Raw genomic sequence first — 15588 nt, forward strand, 5'->3', positions numbered from 1 at the left:
GTTATGTGAACAGACAGCAAGGATTCATGTTTTAAACATATAGAAAGATGGTTAATGTTAAGCAAATTAGAATAAGAGCTAAAATTCGCTGGGTACATACTATGTGCCTTGGCACATTTACATGTATTATCTTTCAGCTAACAGTAGGACCTTATAAAAAAAATGGGCAACTGACTAGGTTTTGATTGTTTGAAACAGATTTAATTCTTATTCTGTTAATATTCATCCTAAATATGGGTTATTGCAGAGATTTGCCTGGTTTATATGCAAGGAAGCCCAGATCTAATTTCCGATTTTTTTTTCTCCAATTTTCAGGAAAATAATACTGTTTAAATTACTTCTCAGAGCAGTTCTGGTGTGTTTTTGTCTTTCTGACCCTTGCAATGCAGATATCTATTGGCAACATAAAGTTTCAAACAGTACATCTGCAGCCAAAGAAAACCGAACCACTTTGCACTGAAGTTTTCAAAAGAGAAAGCTCTAATTCAAAGCAAGCAATACCACCACTGGACAGACAGGTCACGACACCGCGCTCACAGGATGCATCACCCACTCGCTGTTGTAGGCCCTAAGTCCTACCCCTAAATCTTAATACTTTCGGTTCCATATACGTTGTAACCTTCTCTATAGGTTGCTAAATTCTGGGTATTCTGCGAGGAAGTTGGGTTAAAAGTCTGTGCACTCTTTGCCACCTTCATTCTCTTCGCTTCTGCCCTGGACTTGTAACAGAACTCTATCAAAGCCACCAGCATTGCCAAGCCCAGGCCGCCAACCAGAATGTAGAAGACGCCTGCTACGTTGCTCAGGCTCAAGGCACTCGTCTTGTCCTGGAGGGGATAAAGACACTTCAGTTAGCGGTGGAAATGATACACCCAAAGGCAAAAGAGCACATGAAACCCAAATAGCCAATTAAAGTCAATGCTTAATTTAACCTGAAATTATTTACACATATAAGTCACTGATGTAGGCTTATGGATTTAAGCACAAAGCCTATAGCTCTCAGGGGAAATAAAATTATGTTGATTACCAATAAATTGTACATAATTACATTCAATAAAATCTTTAACATTTTATCATTTGTAAGTATGCAATGAATAACACTATAGGTAGCTATATACAATCATATATTTACATGGGGTGGCAAAAAATGGGCTTATTATAGAGTTTGAAAATGGCATGTTAAAAATCCAATTATATGGGGAAGGGGACCTTTATTGGGTTTGTTTTCTTTAAAGTATAATTTTAGTGTTTGAAATATCATTTGAATAAATATAACTCCATATCCTCCACTTAAGGAATGAAGGGTCTTTAAAGCTGGTAAATTTTATATTTTATTCATCATTACTTTGTAAAATATATGTGAATGATGTACTCAAGTATGCATCTTTTGTTCTTTCCATTATGTATATATGGGAAATCTTATGAAAAAGTTCACTTTTGCTTGCTGTAGATACTATTTAGGGATAATTATACATGCATAACACTTAGGTAACTTTTTAAAGTTAACTTTTATATATACACAGATTATCATGACCAACTGAGAAATGAGTTATTTATGTATGAACAAATTTATAACCATTATTATTGATTTAACAATATAATTTCATTCTCACTTAAAATGCTTAATATTTAAGACATATTGTTCTTCAGAGCTTTACTACACATATTATCTCATAGTAAATATAGAACTAGTCAAGTATATTATTGGAAGATACTAAAATTATAATAAGAGTTCATATATTTTTGCACAGACTACCAATATGTCTATTATATAACACTACTCAAAAATATTTTGGTAGATAATACGAAAGATGGTCTGTGGCCATCATTTTCTCAACAATATGCTTTATGTAAAATGATTCAGATACTTAAATAGTTTTATTAGGAGAGTTTTTAATTCAAAAGATGCAATATATATATATATATATATATATATATATATATATATATATATATATATATATATATGTAATGACTTGGTTGGTCATGGTATCAAGTGACTGGGCCAGAAGTTTTAGGGTACCTTCATTTTTAAAAATAACACTCATCAGTTATTTATACTTCTCTCACTTTACGTCAGGATTTGAGGTAGCTCGTGTAATAGATGGCCAAGCTTGTCAGGTGGAAGTGATTAAAATATAAGGCTAAGGCCTCTAAAAGAATCAGTTAACCTGACTTTGTCTCCTTCTTAAACTAACTCAGGCTCTCCACTTTAAGCCAGTCACTTGTTTAATGTCTTAATATGACAAATAACTTGTTTCTTTCTAGAAGTGGATGCAGAGAAAAATAAAAGGGAATTCTAAGAATCTTCCATTATGGCCTTCAGACACTCTTAGATATTTTCTATTTGTGCATATAGTTATTTCGATTCACTGATAATTCCTTTCATTTTTCCCCCTCTAGATAAAACTGTATCTACTTAAAATTAGGCCTACAGGTTTCTACACTGTTCTATTTATGTTTTATTTATGAAAAAGAATTCATAAATAAAAGATTTCAGAACTTCAGGAGAATATTTGTAAACACTGATTTATTAAACAGTTTTGATTGGGAGAATGTAATTGGAAAGTTCACCCTGCTTATTTGTCAGCACTGAATTAAATAGGGGCCTCTTTGAACTAAAAGACTGAACTTCTGAATAAGCATTTATTTAATATTTAGCATCTTTTTTTTTTTCCCCTCTGGATGACTCCTGGTCCATTCCCCACTTCTTGTTCTGAACATATCTTGTCATTCAAATGATAGGGTTCATCATCTTTGAAAACAACAACATTGAAACCTAAGAAAGCCACTACTTTTATGTGTGGTACGTAAGCTTAAGGATAATATGAGGAATTTTGTTATTTTATATTACTTTTGCATTGATCTAATTTTATTTTAAAGCTTTAATATTGGGGAGCAGGCTGCAATTTCCTAAAGAGGCAGTCCTTGTGGTTAAAATTGAGGGTATTTGATTCTAATTTAGGCCATGGCTGAGTGTCTAGAGAAATGCTCAGGTTTTAAGGTTTCCAAATATGTTAACAATTGCTCCCGTTTGACTGTTTTGTGAACACAAGAGGAGGCCCGAACTGCAGCGACTGACCTTGCTTCCCGAGTCCTTGGGTCCACATTCACCTTTATCGTACCACCATTTGTTTTTCAGCTTGTCTAAGACGCCTGCCTCACTGAGTTTCAAAACGGCAAGGTTTACAGGAGTTCTTCACGTGGAAAATAACATAAATAACATTATATATGTTATTTTATGTTATTCAAGTAAAACTACATTAGAATCGCATGGCAAAGTGACAGAGCAGAGGCCACAGCAGGTGCTATGTCTTGTACTGTAGGCCCAGGTTTAGGATCAGACATAAAACTGGGGCCTGCTCCATCGCTTTAGGTAACAGGCACATACTGCTAGGGAGGTTCTTTAAATAAAATGTATGCAATTACTGTGAATCCAAAACTATTGGCCTGGGTTGGGTTTCTTGAGCACTTATACATTTTCCCATGTATGTATGGCGGTCATTCAAAAATCTAAAAGCTTCCTTATTTTTCCCTTACAAAATTAATAGAAGTGGCTGCAGGCTGACAGACAGACTTAAAGAGAAGCTAGATAGGACTGATGTTACTCCTCGCAAACATGACAGCTCAGCTAGTAGGATTTTACTTTATTCTATAAAAGTATGTCCATATCATCCATTGATAGATTGACTCCTAGCCAATTTTATCCAAGACCTTTTTGTCACTGACCAAGAGCAACTTCATAAAGAAGAAGGTCCTCATGAAACAACTATGGAAATTGTTATTTTAAAGTATAAGCCCATGTTGATATTTTCCCTCAGAAACACAGTATTTAACCTAAATAATATCCCCCTAGGTAACTTTCATCTGTCTTCAGTCTACCATATTAATTTACTCAATGTACAAGGTGATGGCTATAATTATTCCAAAAGTTATTACCAACAAATAAATGACAATCTTATGGCAGTGAGGACTTTCCTGAATAGACTTCTTGCCCTAATATAAAGTCCTTTTCTGTCATCTTTGATTTATTCAATACTAAATATTGCATAAGGAGTCTCAAAGAGGAGATGTTAACTATCGCCTAGCATAGATATTCTGAGTAATGAAATAATTGCTCCAGCTTTCATTCCCACACAAGTAAATGAGCACTGAGAAGTTGGGTATGAAGTGCTCACTCCTAGGACTATTTGTTGTGACTGCGACAGTGGTTGGTTGACTTGTTTCTTTTGCTAGAAGTTGGCTACCTTCCTCTGATCATTTTTATGGCTTGTCATTCTGTCTAGGTATGTTGTCCAGTGCCTCGCTTTTAGGAAATGTTTGAGCGCATTTGATGAAACACAGCATGTATTTATATGGTTACCAGGAGGTTAACTCCATAAACCCAGCCGCCAGCCGGGAGGTGTGTTAACAGTGGTGGTGATAATGACAGCTAACGTTTGCTGAACACTTACTATGCACCAGGCTCTTGAAACAACATTTTACATCTTTCTTACAATCACTCACACTTTACAAATTGGGAAACTGAGACATGGATCATTAATTATTTACATGGATCATCATTAGATGAATCAGGATTTGTGTTGGTCTGACTTCACAGCATATGCAATTAAAAATCTAACAGAAAGTTGGGCGTGGTGGCACAGGCTTGTAATCCCCACGCTTGGGAGGCGGAGACAGGAGGATCATGCTGGTTTGAAGCCAGCCTCCTGGCTTAAGAGACCCTATTTCCAAATAAAAAAATATAAAAAAAAAAATAGATCTCAGAGTGTAACCTGGAGGTAGAAAGGTTTCCAGGAACCCCAGTACCACCAAGGGAGAGGGGGGGGGGAATCTAACAGAAGACTCAGAAAGTGGGATTTCTGTTTAATTGAGTTTTCTGGTTAAAAGTTAAACTGGAATCCATTTTTTTTCTATGTTAGTTTTGAAAAGTGTTTCTGAAAATCAAAGGTTTTTATTTTGTTACTATTGTTTTCAAGTACAATTTAAATTTTGCACTAATTTAATTAAATCTTACTATGGTTTAGGCTCATCATTCCACTTACCAAATAATGGGCATTTGTCATAATTCTAGAGTATTATATTGCTTTTGTGGATTAAAATCTGTCATAAATATGACTTACTACTTTATTAAAAGCTGAGTTTGGGGATGGGGTAGTTAATTGAGGTGCTAAAATTAATCTAGTTCATCTAGGTTATGCTGAATATACCATTCAGATTCCACCTTTATTTGTAAAATATTGTTGCAAAATCACACCTGTGAGTTGGCTAGGTAACTGTGAACTTCTTGAGAGAAAATTCGCCTCTCATTCATCTTTGTAGAACAGGATATACTACTTGACTCCAAGTAGGTTATCTATAAAGTTGTCTCAGTTCAATTACTTTGCATTCAGAAAAAGCTTTTTCTTTGAATATCTGGCGCTGCAATAGTTTTGTTTGTCTGTTTGCTACAGAACAGGGGTGTCACTGTGTAGCTCAGGCTAGCCTCTGATCATAGGCTGAAATGATCCTCCAACCTCGGCCTCCTGAGTAGCTAGGACTATAAGGGTTTTCAGGTGCCTAGGCTGCTGGCCAAAGCCTTTTTAATACATGCTTCAGTAAGTTATATTATCACATAGTGCATTTTTGAAATAGAGTAGGCTAAGAGAGGAAGGACTCTGTGCTGAAAAGGAGAAAAATGAAAACAGAGTTTCTTCTAGAAACTTTAAGAGAGTTTCTTTTCTTTTTTATTTTTCCTAGGGAAAAACAAAGACAAAGTTGTGGATTTGGCAAGGACTGCCTTTGTTTCCTATTTAAGGTATTCTTTTCTCTGCTTTTCCTCTCTCTATTCTCTTTGTACTTTTTGCTATTTGCCCCAGTGGCTTGCTTTTAGGGAGTAAGACTATTCTGGAATCTTTAACATATGATATTTATTACTAACCATATTTAATGTTCAGCTGGTAGAATGGCAGGCACTGAAAAATAAATTCAATACTGGGAAAATTCTCTCCATGGTATGGATTTTTCCTTTGTAGTTTTTATCACAATGTTTTTTTCCTTTTCTATTTTCCCTGCTTATAAATGCATATTTTCTCTACTAAGCCCTTATTAACTTTTTTGCACTGGGGATTGAATACAGGGGCATTCTACCTCTAAACTATACCCCAGCCTTTTGTATTTTTATTTTGAAACAAGGTCTCACTAATTTGCTGAGACTGGCCTCAAATTTATAATCTTCATGTCTCAGCTTCCCAAGTACTGGGATTACAGGTATTTGCCACCATGCCTGGCTTAACACCTTATTTTTAAATTTGTTTTCATAGCTGTGGCAAAGGGAAATAAGTCATTTGTAAGTATAAGACAGACTAAAGTCAGAAATGGGCTCTGTTCCTCAAAGCACCAAATCAAATACCAATAATTATGTGATAAAATATAATTCCTAGATAATACATTTGGTAATTATACTTACAAAATAATTTTATGAATATCCATACCCATGGATATAAATACATAGCAAGGGAATGAAGTATAAAATAAAATTTAAAATATTGATAATTTCATAGCTGTTATTAGTACTATGATGACTGCTAGTTATAGTTATTGCTCAGATTTCTAACTAGAATCAAGATCAATCAACTCATACAAATTAACATAAAGTTCTGTGTATGGTTTGTACATAGACTAAAACATAGCAGATTAATCAAAGAGGAAATATGTTATAGAATTTGCAATTCATATATTTTGTGTGTGTTTGAATGGGAGATTGAACCCAGGGGTATTCTACCTCTGAGCTACACACCCTCTCATATTTTTTTATTCTCTATTTTGAAACAGGATCTCACAAAGTTGCAGAGGGTCTCACTAAGTAGCCGAGGCTATCTGAGAACCTGTGATCTTCCTGTCTCAGCCTCCCAAGTACTGGGATTACAAACATGTGTCACCACGCCCAGCTTGCAATCTATGTTTTTAAATTGGCTCATTGTTAATTTATAAATTTCTGGCTACTTTACTAATAAGCATGCTTTTCCTTAATCATCATCATAATACTAATTCTGTAAAAGGAGTGAATTTTCAAGCAAATAAATTCCTATTTCTGAATTTATGACGTTTCACTTTTTCTCTCTCTGAGGAAGATGTAGGACACTTTTCCTCTTATCTTTTGTTAAATTTCTGTGGCTGAAGAATGTTGTGGTCAGAACTTTATAGTACTGAGAGTGGCCCTCAGGTGAACGAGGCTGCTACTTGATGTGTAGCCACTGAGTGTGCCGGGGAAGCTGCCCCAGGGGCTCTGAATAGTTCGCTTCTTGCTTATGTAAAATCCTAAAGTTCTTGAAGGAAAAGACAGTGGGCAATTCTCTTTCTCTCCACAGATACTGGCACACTGCCCAGTTAAAGCAGACGTTCAATAATTTGCCTCTGAATGGAAGGCTGGATATATGTGTCACCTCCTCTCTCCGACCCTGTGTTTCACTCCTGTGACAGATGGGTGGGTCAATTTTCTCCCCATAGGAACCTTTCCATGTGTGACACAGCTTCTCCTCCTCATTAGATGAAACACTGTTTGGAAAGTCAGTGTTTTCCTACCAGCTTTTGGTATTTCACGGAGCAGCCAGGTCTGTGCAGCTTCGTGCTGAGCCCTCTGTGGATTTCTCCTACGCTGAGTTGGCGGCCTATGCCTCTTTGCATTGGCTTTCCACTCAGCAAAGGCTTCACGGCCAGCTCCAGTCCCCAGTTTCACACCTTCCCCCCTTATTTTATCTCTTTGGAGGAAGACCAGGACAAATGGGAGAGAAGAGTTAAGTTAAAAAGGAAATTGGTCACCAGACGAAAGCACAAAAATGAAAAAGTGACAACTGCCTGCTGGTAATATACTTTGATTTAAGTTAAATCAGGCCATTTAAAAGCATCACCTTTTAATACAAGCTCAGAATAGGGCATTATTACCATTTAGATTACAATGACCTATTCTCTTGCTGATAAACCTTACATCAGTATATGACCTACTAGCTTTTTTTTTTTTAAGTATGGAAACAAAATTGCTGAGGGAAAGTAGAACATACTGTAATTTCACTTTAGTTGAACATTTTATGTAAATTGTATGACATTTTAGAAGGCTACTTGTTATGATTTGAAATAACTTTTTAAATATAATTTCTAGTTCATGTCTGTGAAAGTAATATATGACATACCAGAAAGAATAAGCAGTTTGTTTTGAAAATGGAAAGGTTATTTTTGCATTTATTCACTTAGACAACAAATATTTACTGGGCATCTATTATATGCCAAACCATATATTGAATACAAGCTTATTAAACTAAGTTATCTGGTCCTTCATTTAGGTAAATTACAATGATTTTGATACATAGGTTTTTCCAATGGATGCACATTTCTGTTATCAATTTTTTTTTCTGGGAAGAAAAAAATTTGTGTACACTAAAATGGAGCTTCATTATTTATATTTGTAGAATATTTTATCTGGAGCTATTTCTCATATATTTGTGATAAAAATAAAAGTTTGTAAACAAAATTTTTTGAATGGGCCAGTTATGGTGGTACACAGCTGTAATACCAGTATTTGGAAGGCTGAGACAGGAGGAGAGCAAGTTTGAGACTAGCTTCTGCAACATAGTGAAATCCTGAAACCCTGTCTCAAAATAAGAAATAATAAAAGGAGAAGAGGATGTAGCTCAGTGGTAGAGTGCTTGATTCTATCCCCAGGAAAACACACACACACACACACACACACACACACACACACACACACACGCACACACACACACAATTTCTAATAGAATAGAATATCATTTTTATTTTTTTTCTGGTGCTACTATAGAACAATTTCTGATCTTTTTAATTTACATAGAGTAATACTAGATAACTAGTGCAAACTTGAGTGATTTTGTCTGTACATGAACATGTATTTATTTATATATTTATGGAAATGATCAGAAAACTTCTAGGCAAGTTGGAGCTAAAATACATAAATTACTTTCATATTCCTTAAGACAGTACTATGGTTCAAATGTGCTTTGTCTCTACCAAAACGCATTTTGAGGTTTGATCCCCCAAAGTAACAGTATTTTGGTGATGAGGCATTTAAGAGACCTTTAACATTTTTTTTTTTTTTTTTGGAGAGATGGGGTTAGTTCATTTTCTCAAGACTAGATTAGGTCTTGATAAATTGGATCAGGAGAAAAATTTGTTATAAAAGAACAAACCTGGCCTCTCTTTGGTCTCTTGCTTCCTCTCTCACTGTGTCAACGCTCTCTCCCTATCTCTCTTTCACAGTCTTTTCCCCTCCTTTGCCATGTTATGATGCATCCGGAGAGCCATCACTAATAAATGTCTTTTCTTTATACACTGCTCAGCATCAGGTATTTTGTTAAAGCAATACAAAATGGATTAAGATGGTGCCTAGAATAGAGACAAAGTTTTTATGTCCTCTTTCTGAAGTGGGGCTGGTTATTAGATGGGAATAAATGAGTAAACTCAATGGACTTTTTTTTTTTTGTGTGTGTGTGGTATTAGGGATAGGAACCCAGGGGAATTCCACCTCCAAGTTATACACCCAGACCTACTTTTTATTCTTTATTTTGAAGCAGGGTCTCATTGAGTTGCAAAGGTCCTCACTAAGTAGCTGAGACTATCCGCAAACTACGATCCTCCTGTCTCAGTCTCCCAAATGCTGGGATTACAAGCATGTGCCACCATGCCCGGCTTTTAATGGGCTTTTTAGAATGGAGTTGGGAGTAGTTAATAGGAACCATCCCAACGGGTACTTCCTGAAAACAGTATCATTTCATGGATTAGAGAGGGCAAGTGAGAGAGTTTATAGCCTGATCAAGAAACTGAAGATAAGCAGAATTTTTGGGGGGAGACATGCTTCTATATATGTCAATTATATACTTTAAAGTCTTTATTACTTTTACTTATCAATTTAAGGTTTTCAGAATTTTTCCCTTTATGAATTGTTTTCTTTAACCAAGTAAGCATTGATTCATGAAGAAGGATTCTGGAATACTAATTCCTGTATTCTTCTAATTGTATACCTTTTCCCCCATTAGACATTGCTAAGAAGTGAGGAAAAAAGCATTGTTCAATGACGGTGAAAACATGGCATGGATGAAATGAAGACAAAGATGACGTGGTCTTGATTTTGCAGTCTGATCAACTCGCAGTTCATCCATTAATGGGAGACAATGAAGGGGTAGTACGCATAACTATCTTCAAGCCATTATTTAACAGGAGCCCGTGAGCTCTGAAATGAAGAAAACTTTCTGGTGGGATCTCTAGATATATCTAGATAGAGTCAGATGATGGCTGGCCCTTAGAAATATTTGATAGAATTTCCAGCCTAGTAATAGTGAAGAAAACAAGACAGATGTACCCTCTCTGTTTTCTTTCCTCTCTTCCCTGAGTTGCTCTTTAAGAAACTTGCATCCGTTTCTGCTTTCCAAAACCAAAATTCAAAGGCCTGTAATGTCTGATCCTCAGCCTCTTCAAACCAGGGCTTTTCAGCGAGCTTTTCTATTGGGTTAGTTAGTGTGCCCCCAAATTGGTTACATGTGCAAATATTTTTGCTTTGACAGTAATTGCATACTTTAGTCTGTAAAGGTACGTGACTAGTAATTCAGCTGACATTAGTAGGTCCAGATCATAAGTCTCCCAGCAGATGCACCTATTACTTTACATACTGTTTACCCGCTTTTGGTGACATTGAGGCTAACCTTGGAGTCACCGCCCCCGCTGCCACATTCTCCTTTGTCGTACCACCATTTGTTTTTCAATTTGTCCAAGAGGCCTTGTTCATTCAGTTTTAAAACTGCGAGGTTAACAGCATTTCTTGAAACGATAAAACATATTTTGTAAGAAACTGCACAGCTGTTAAGATGTTAGAAGGAATGAGGACTTAAGCTCTTTTATAAGCTTCTCCCAGACGCTAAATAAACCTCTCATTTTGCCATCCTGCAGCCCCTTTCACCAGAGTCCAAACCAAAGGCAATCATAACTAATTTCAAATGTATTAAACATGCAGTATTTGGTGCTGTTCATTTTCATAGTTCATTTACTATCAAATAACTGATCTCATCATTAACCAATTACATGATAATTTTTTTTGAAAAACAGTAATAAGCTTGAATGTGCTAGTGACTGAGAAAGAAATGTGTCTTGAGTTTATTTACCTCTAAGACTGTCAATGACCCCAAAGAGACTGGAAAAAAAAATCATTCTCAGAAAGAAAAACAAAATGGCATAAACAAACCAACAAAGCAGCCATTAATTTTGTGTACTGATTTTTTGACAGCAAAGATTATGGCTTAATTTCTACCCCTTTTATTATTTATGTGGGTTTAGTGTGTGTGTTTGTTTGATTTTGTTGGTCTTAGAATGTAGGATATACAGGTTGGTTGAGTTTTACAAGCTGGAAATGATAGGCTAGTCTAGACTCAGGAGCAGCTCTTAGGGAAAGTTCCTATATCTAAATTTTGTGTGGATTCTTAAAGGCATTAGATGCTATTTAGGAATTAGGATCACATATCCAATTTGACTGCTTAAATTAAGGAACTGAAATCTATTCAGTGCTTGCTGTAATAAGACTTTACAAACAAGTACTCTAGATTAGATTTTCTCCATGTTTATCTTCATTAGGGAATAGGGGGCAGCATATTCTAATTATTTTCTAAGAGGATTTAAAAAATGTCATGAACTTTTGTTTACCGTGCATTGGATTTATTTTCTGTTTTTAAGCTATAGTTTTTAATAATCCATTAACTCTTTTCTCTTACGTTCTAAGGAGTGGCGTATATACTAAGGAAACTTTGTACTATGCTATTTGAGAATCACTGACTTTGGTGATTTTTAGACAAGACAAAGCAAAAGAAATACCATATTAATTAATAGCATGATTTTCAAGTCAAATATCATTAAGCTAAGAAAGTGTTAGAAATTTACCAGTAAATAGACTGTTAAAGTGTTTATTCTAGAATGTTTTCATAGTATTTCGAATGAATAATGTATTTTTCACTGTTGTGATGGGCTGAGATCTACTTGAAGAATAAACACTTTCCAAGAGCAACCTCACATTTTGTGATCAACTCAAGAGTTAGATGGACATAAGTGATAAGTAAATAATTACTGTTCCCATATTCCCATGCAATTACCACAGTAGTGGTGCAAAATAATTTATATTCTTCTTAAAGTGAATAATACCAGGTGGTCAGTTTAGTCACCAAAAGTAGAAATTATTAAATATTCAGTGAAGCTAGAGACATCTATTTTTAAAAATATGTTGGGAAAATAAATTGTTTTAATTTATTTTGCATTTATAAGAAAATATGTGTGTTTGTATTTCAATGAATTAAAACTACTAAACTTTTTTCTGTTTGGGAGAAAATTATTTTTATATTTCACTTTATTTTAGCTATAAACATTCATATTAGATTTTTAAGGGAAGTGGCATCCCAATTATTTTATATGTTGGTTTAGACCATTCTTTTGATAAAATTAAAACCATTTCATGAGAGGGTTATTTAACAGGGTTATTAGCCATATCCGAAGACAGTTTCACAGCACAATAGAAAACAAAAAGAAAAGCAAAATAAAGGAATGGATAAAGAAAGAAAGCTTTATGTTGATAAAATTGTTTGGAATTAAGCTACCTACAAAATTATTCTAAGACATTGTCTTTCTAATACCATCTAGTAGGCCATGTAAAAACAGTTTAGTTTCACACTGCTATCCACGCATCTGTGTACATAGCTATATTTGATCACACATTTGATCAATAAATAAGTCATTGCTCAGTTTATAATTAAGCCACATGTTTTCCTTTCAGGAATATGTGGTCATCCAATACAGTCCACTCAGTACCATCATCTACAAAATTTACCTCTCTTTAATGATTCATAGTAAAAGGCATTTGTAACTAATATTTGGATGCAGTCTTCAATATTTTAAGATTTTTTTTTTGCATGTTAAAAGTACCTCTTATTTGCTATAGTCATCTGGCTAAGAATGCCATTTTCTTCAAAATAAATTTAAGTCTAAAACCCTCCTTGGATTACTTATCTATATCATAAACCACATATATAAAGGATCATTTGGACATCTCTTTTATAGAATGAATTACATTTACATGTTGTCAATAATATATCATCAAATGACTAAAAATATGTAAAGATAATTCATTCACTCATTTTATTTTAATAGGTAAGAAAATGCTTCTTATTCAGCTAAAGTGAAAAAGGAATCCGGAAAGAATACTAATAACTAGTAAAACTACCGATATAAGAAGTCAGGTAGCCAGGCGTGGTGGCGCACTCTTGTAATCCCCGCGCTTGGGAGGCAGAGACAGGAGGATTGTGCAGGTTCAAAGCCAGCCACACGCGCTGGCTTAGGAGACCCTGTTTCCAAATAAAAATGTAAAAATAGGTCTGGGAGTGTAGCCCGGAGGTAGAAGGGCTTCCAGGAACCCCAGTACCACCAAAAAAAAAAAAAAAAAAAAAAAAAAAAACCAAAAAAACAAGAAGTCAGGTAACATAGAAAGCAGATACTGCTGCAGCATGTTTTGTTATTACTTTGGACTCTTTATGCATTTCAGACATTGACTTCGAACTCAATATCAGAAATTCATATTGATAATAATAGATACTCCTGCCTTAAGCATCAAGGAAAGTTTAATAGTGATCTGCCAAGCAGAAAAGAGAGAAGAAAATATTGTTGACCCCTTTTAACATTAATTATTCCTTTTATTAAGTGCAGCTTTTACAAAATAAAGTAAATTGAAGTGGATTATTTTCCATTAAAAATGAAAGAGGAGAAAGAAACAATAGGCAACTAAATTATTTCTGGATATATAAACTACACTGGAGAACCCAGGTGTGTTACCAATGGTCTTTTACAAATTGGAAGAAGATCCAGGTAATTTACTTGTTTCTTACCTTTTATGCCTCATGGGAAGTCTAGGTAAGAAAAACTTTTCTCTACATAGTCTTTCTTTCCCTAATGGTGAATGACAGGGAACTGGACTTTTGGAAGGAATCAAAATGCTCATCTCGTTAAATCCTAGGACCTGTGGAAATCTTCCAAAGGTTTTTATTCCTGGAATTTTCTTCAGTTGAACTTGAGATTATAAAAATTCACCTCATTGTCTGACTTACAATCCATTTTTGTTAAAAATGTAGTTGAAATGTCACATAAAATAAAAGCCTTAGAACAGAAACTAACAGATATAAACTTTTCCCATCTATTAATTTTAGGTAAATTAAACTGGTACAAAGTAAGATTTTTCTTGTGAATAGTATGCTTAACTCAGGATAAGAAATTTGCCTTTCCCTCTACACTTTCATAAATGTCTTATCATCACATTTTTTTTATTGGTGCATTGTAGTCATACATCTTAATGGAGTACAAGATGGTAGAGGCATGCATGCATACACACTCAATTAGCCCTTACATTTTATAGAATATAAATATGCTCTTGTGATTACTTTATGCCTTATATGTTATATTTACTTCTAAATGATATGTTATACTTTTCCTCTTGAGGTATTAAGGTGTGTATCTACTAAAATAAATGGGGAAAATATATAAAGCTTGAGCTTGGTAAAATGTTAAGATTTTCTGTATTTGTGAATGTTATTGGAAAGGACAAATGACATAAATCCTTAGATTTGTTTAATGTCAAAGCATAGGATATTCAGAGCACATATAGTTAATAAAATAAATAATTTGCACTATATGTTTAGTCTGGATGAAACAAATCCAATTTGTTTTCATTTAGTAAGACAAATATTGTTGACTATGATGCTAAGAGTTTATAGACCCTATGAAATTTATTCTCTTAACTACTGTGTAGTGGTATTAGTGCTTTATTATCTTGATAAGAAAGGATCCTTTAGGTATGTTCACATGAAAAAAATATCCTCAGTTTTAAGCCTGTGCTTTCTTCCCTGGAGTGATTTCTTCATATTATATTATTTATAAAATTTGAATATCAGATATTAAAATGCCTAGAATATTTACTTGAATGAGGCTAAGAATTTTTCTGATAGTCTCTAGTCCTGATATAGTTCAAAATAACTTTAAAAATTGTGTGATACAACAAGAAATTGTGTAAAGAAATAAGAAAGTTGCTTTTAATCAGCAAAGGGTATTAATAAATAATTTATGTTGTAAAAATGACAAATTACATAAAACAATTCAAACTTATTTGGAACTAAATTAGTAATTCAAGCTATGAAAATTTATTTTCTTCATTCATATTAAAATTATAAAAATAAAGATGGTGCTCAATGTAGTCAAATATTTAATAAGTTGAGTATTCTCATATACTGATAATAAAAATTAAAAATTGGAAAGAAAATAATTTGCCTTTATACAACAAAAACTTTAAAACAATGCTTATCCTTGACCCAATAATTCCCCTTTGAAGAATCCAATCCTAAGAAACTAGTTGAAGATGTTGGCAAAGTAATTTATGATAAATCTCTTAGTATATTTAAATATCAAAACTTAAAAAATATAAATGTTAAAAAGGGGGAGAATTAAGTAAGTTTCTGTCCATACTGGAGAGAAGCTTGATTCAAGTATTAGAACCACTTATTATAA

The 15588-nt window shown here is 34.2% G+C and overlaps 1 protein-coding gene across 2 annotated transcripts in view; it reads right to left on the reverse strand.

The window, feature by feature from the left end:
- The window catches only part of GRIA4 (glutamate ionotropic receptor AMPA type subunit 4), a gene marked incomplete at both ends in the record, with an annotated part of 386389 nt that overhangs the window by 4668 nt on the left and 366133 nt on the right, over positions 1-15588 (reverse strand). The window contains 2 exons of one of the 2 annotated variants that reach the window (XM_080715475.1): positions 693-827; positions 3083-3197. In XM_080715475.1, coding sequence (XP_080571601.1) covers positions 693-827; positions 3083-3197 — 250 coding nt within the window. Of the gene's footprint in view, positions 1-692; positions 828-3082; positions 3198-10706; positions 10822-15588 lie in introns of both variants that reach the window. The other variant, XM_080715476.1, reaches the window with a different exon arrangement.

Source organism: Muscardinus avellanarius (assembly GCF_963383645.1).
Source record: "Muscardinus avellanarius genome assembly, chromosome: 1".
In the NCBI taxonomy this organism is placed as follows: domain Eukaryota; kingdom Metazoa; phylum Chordata; class Mammalia; order Rodentia; family Gliridae; genus Muscardinus; species Muscardinus avellanarius.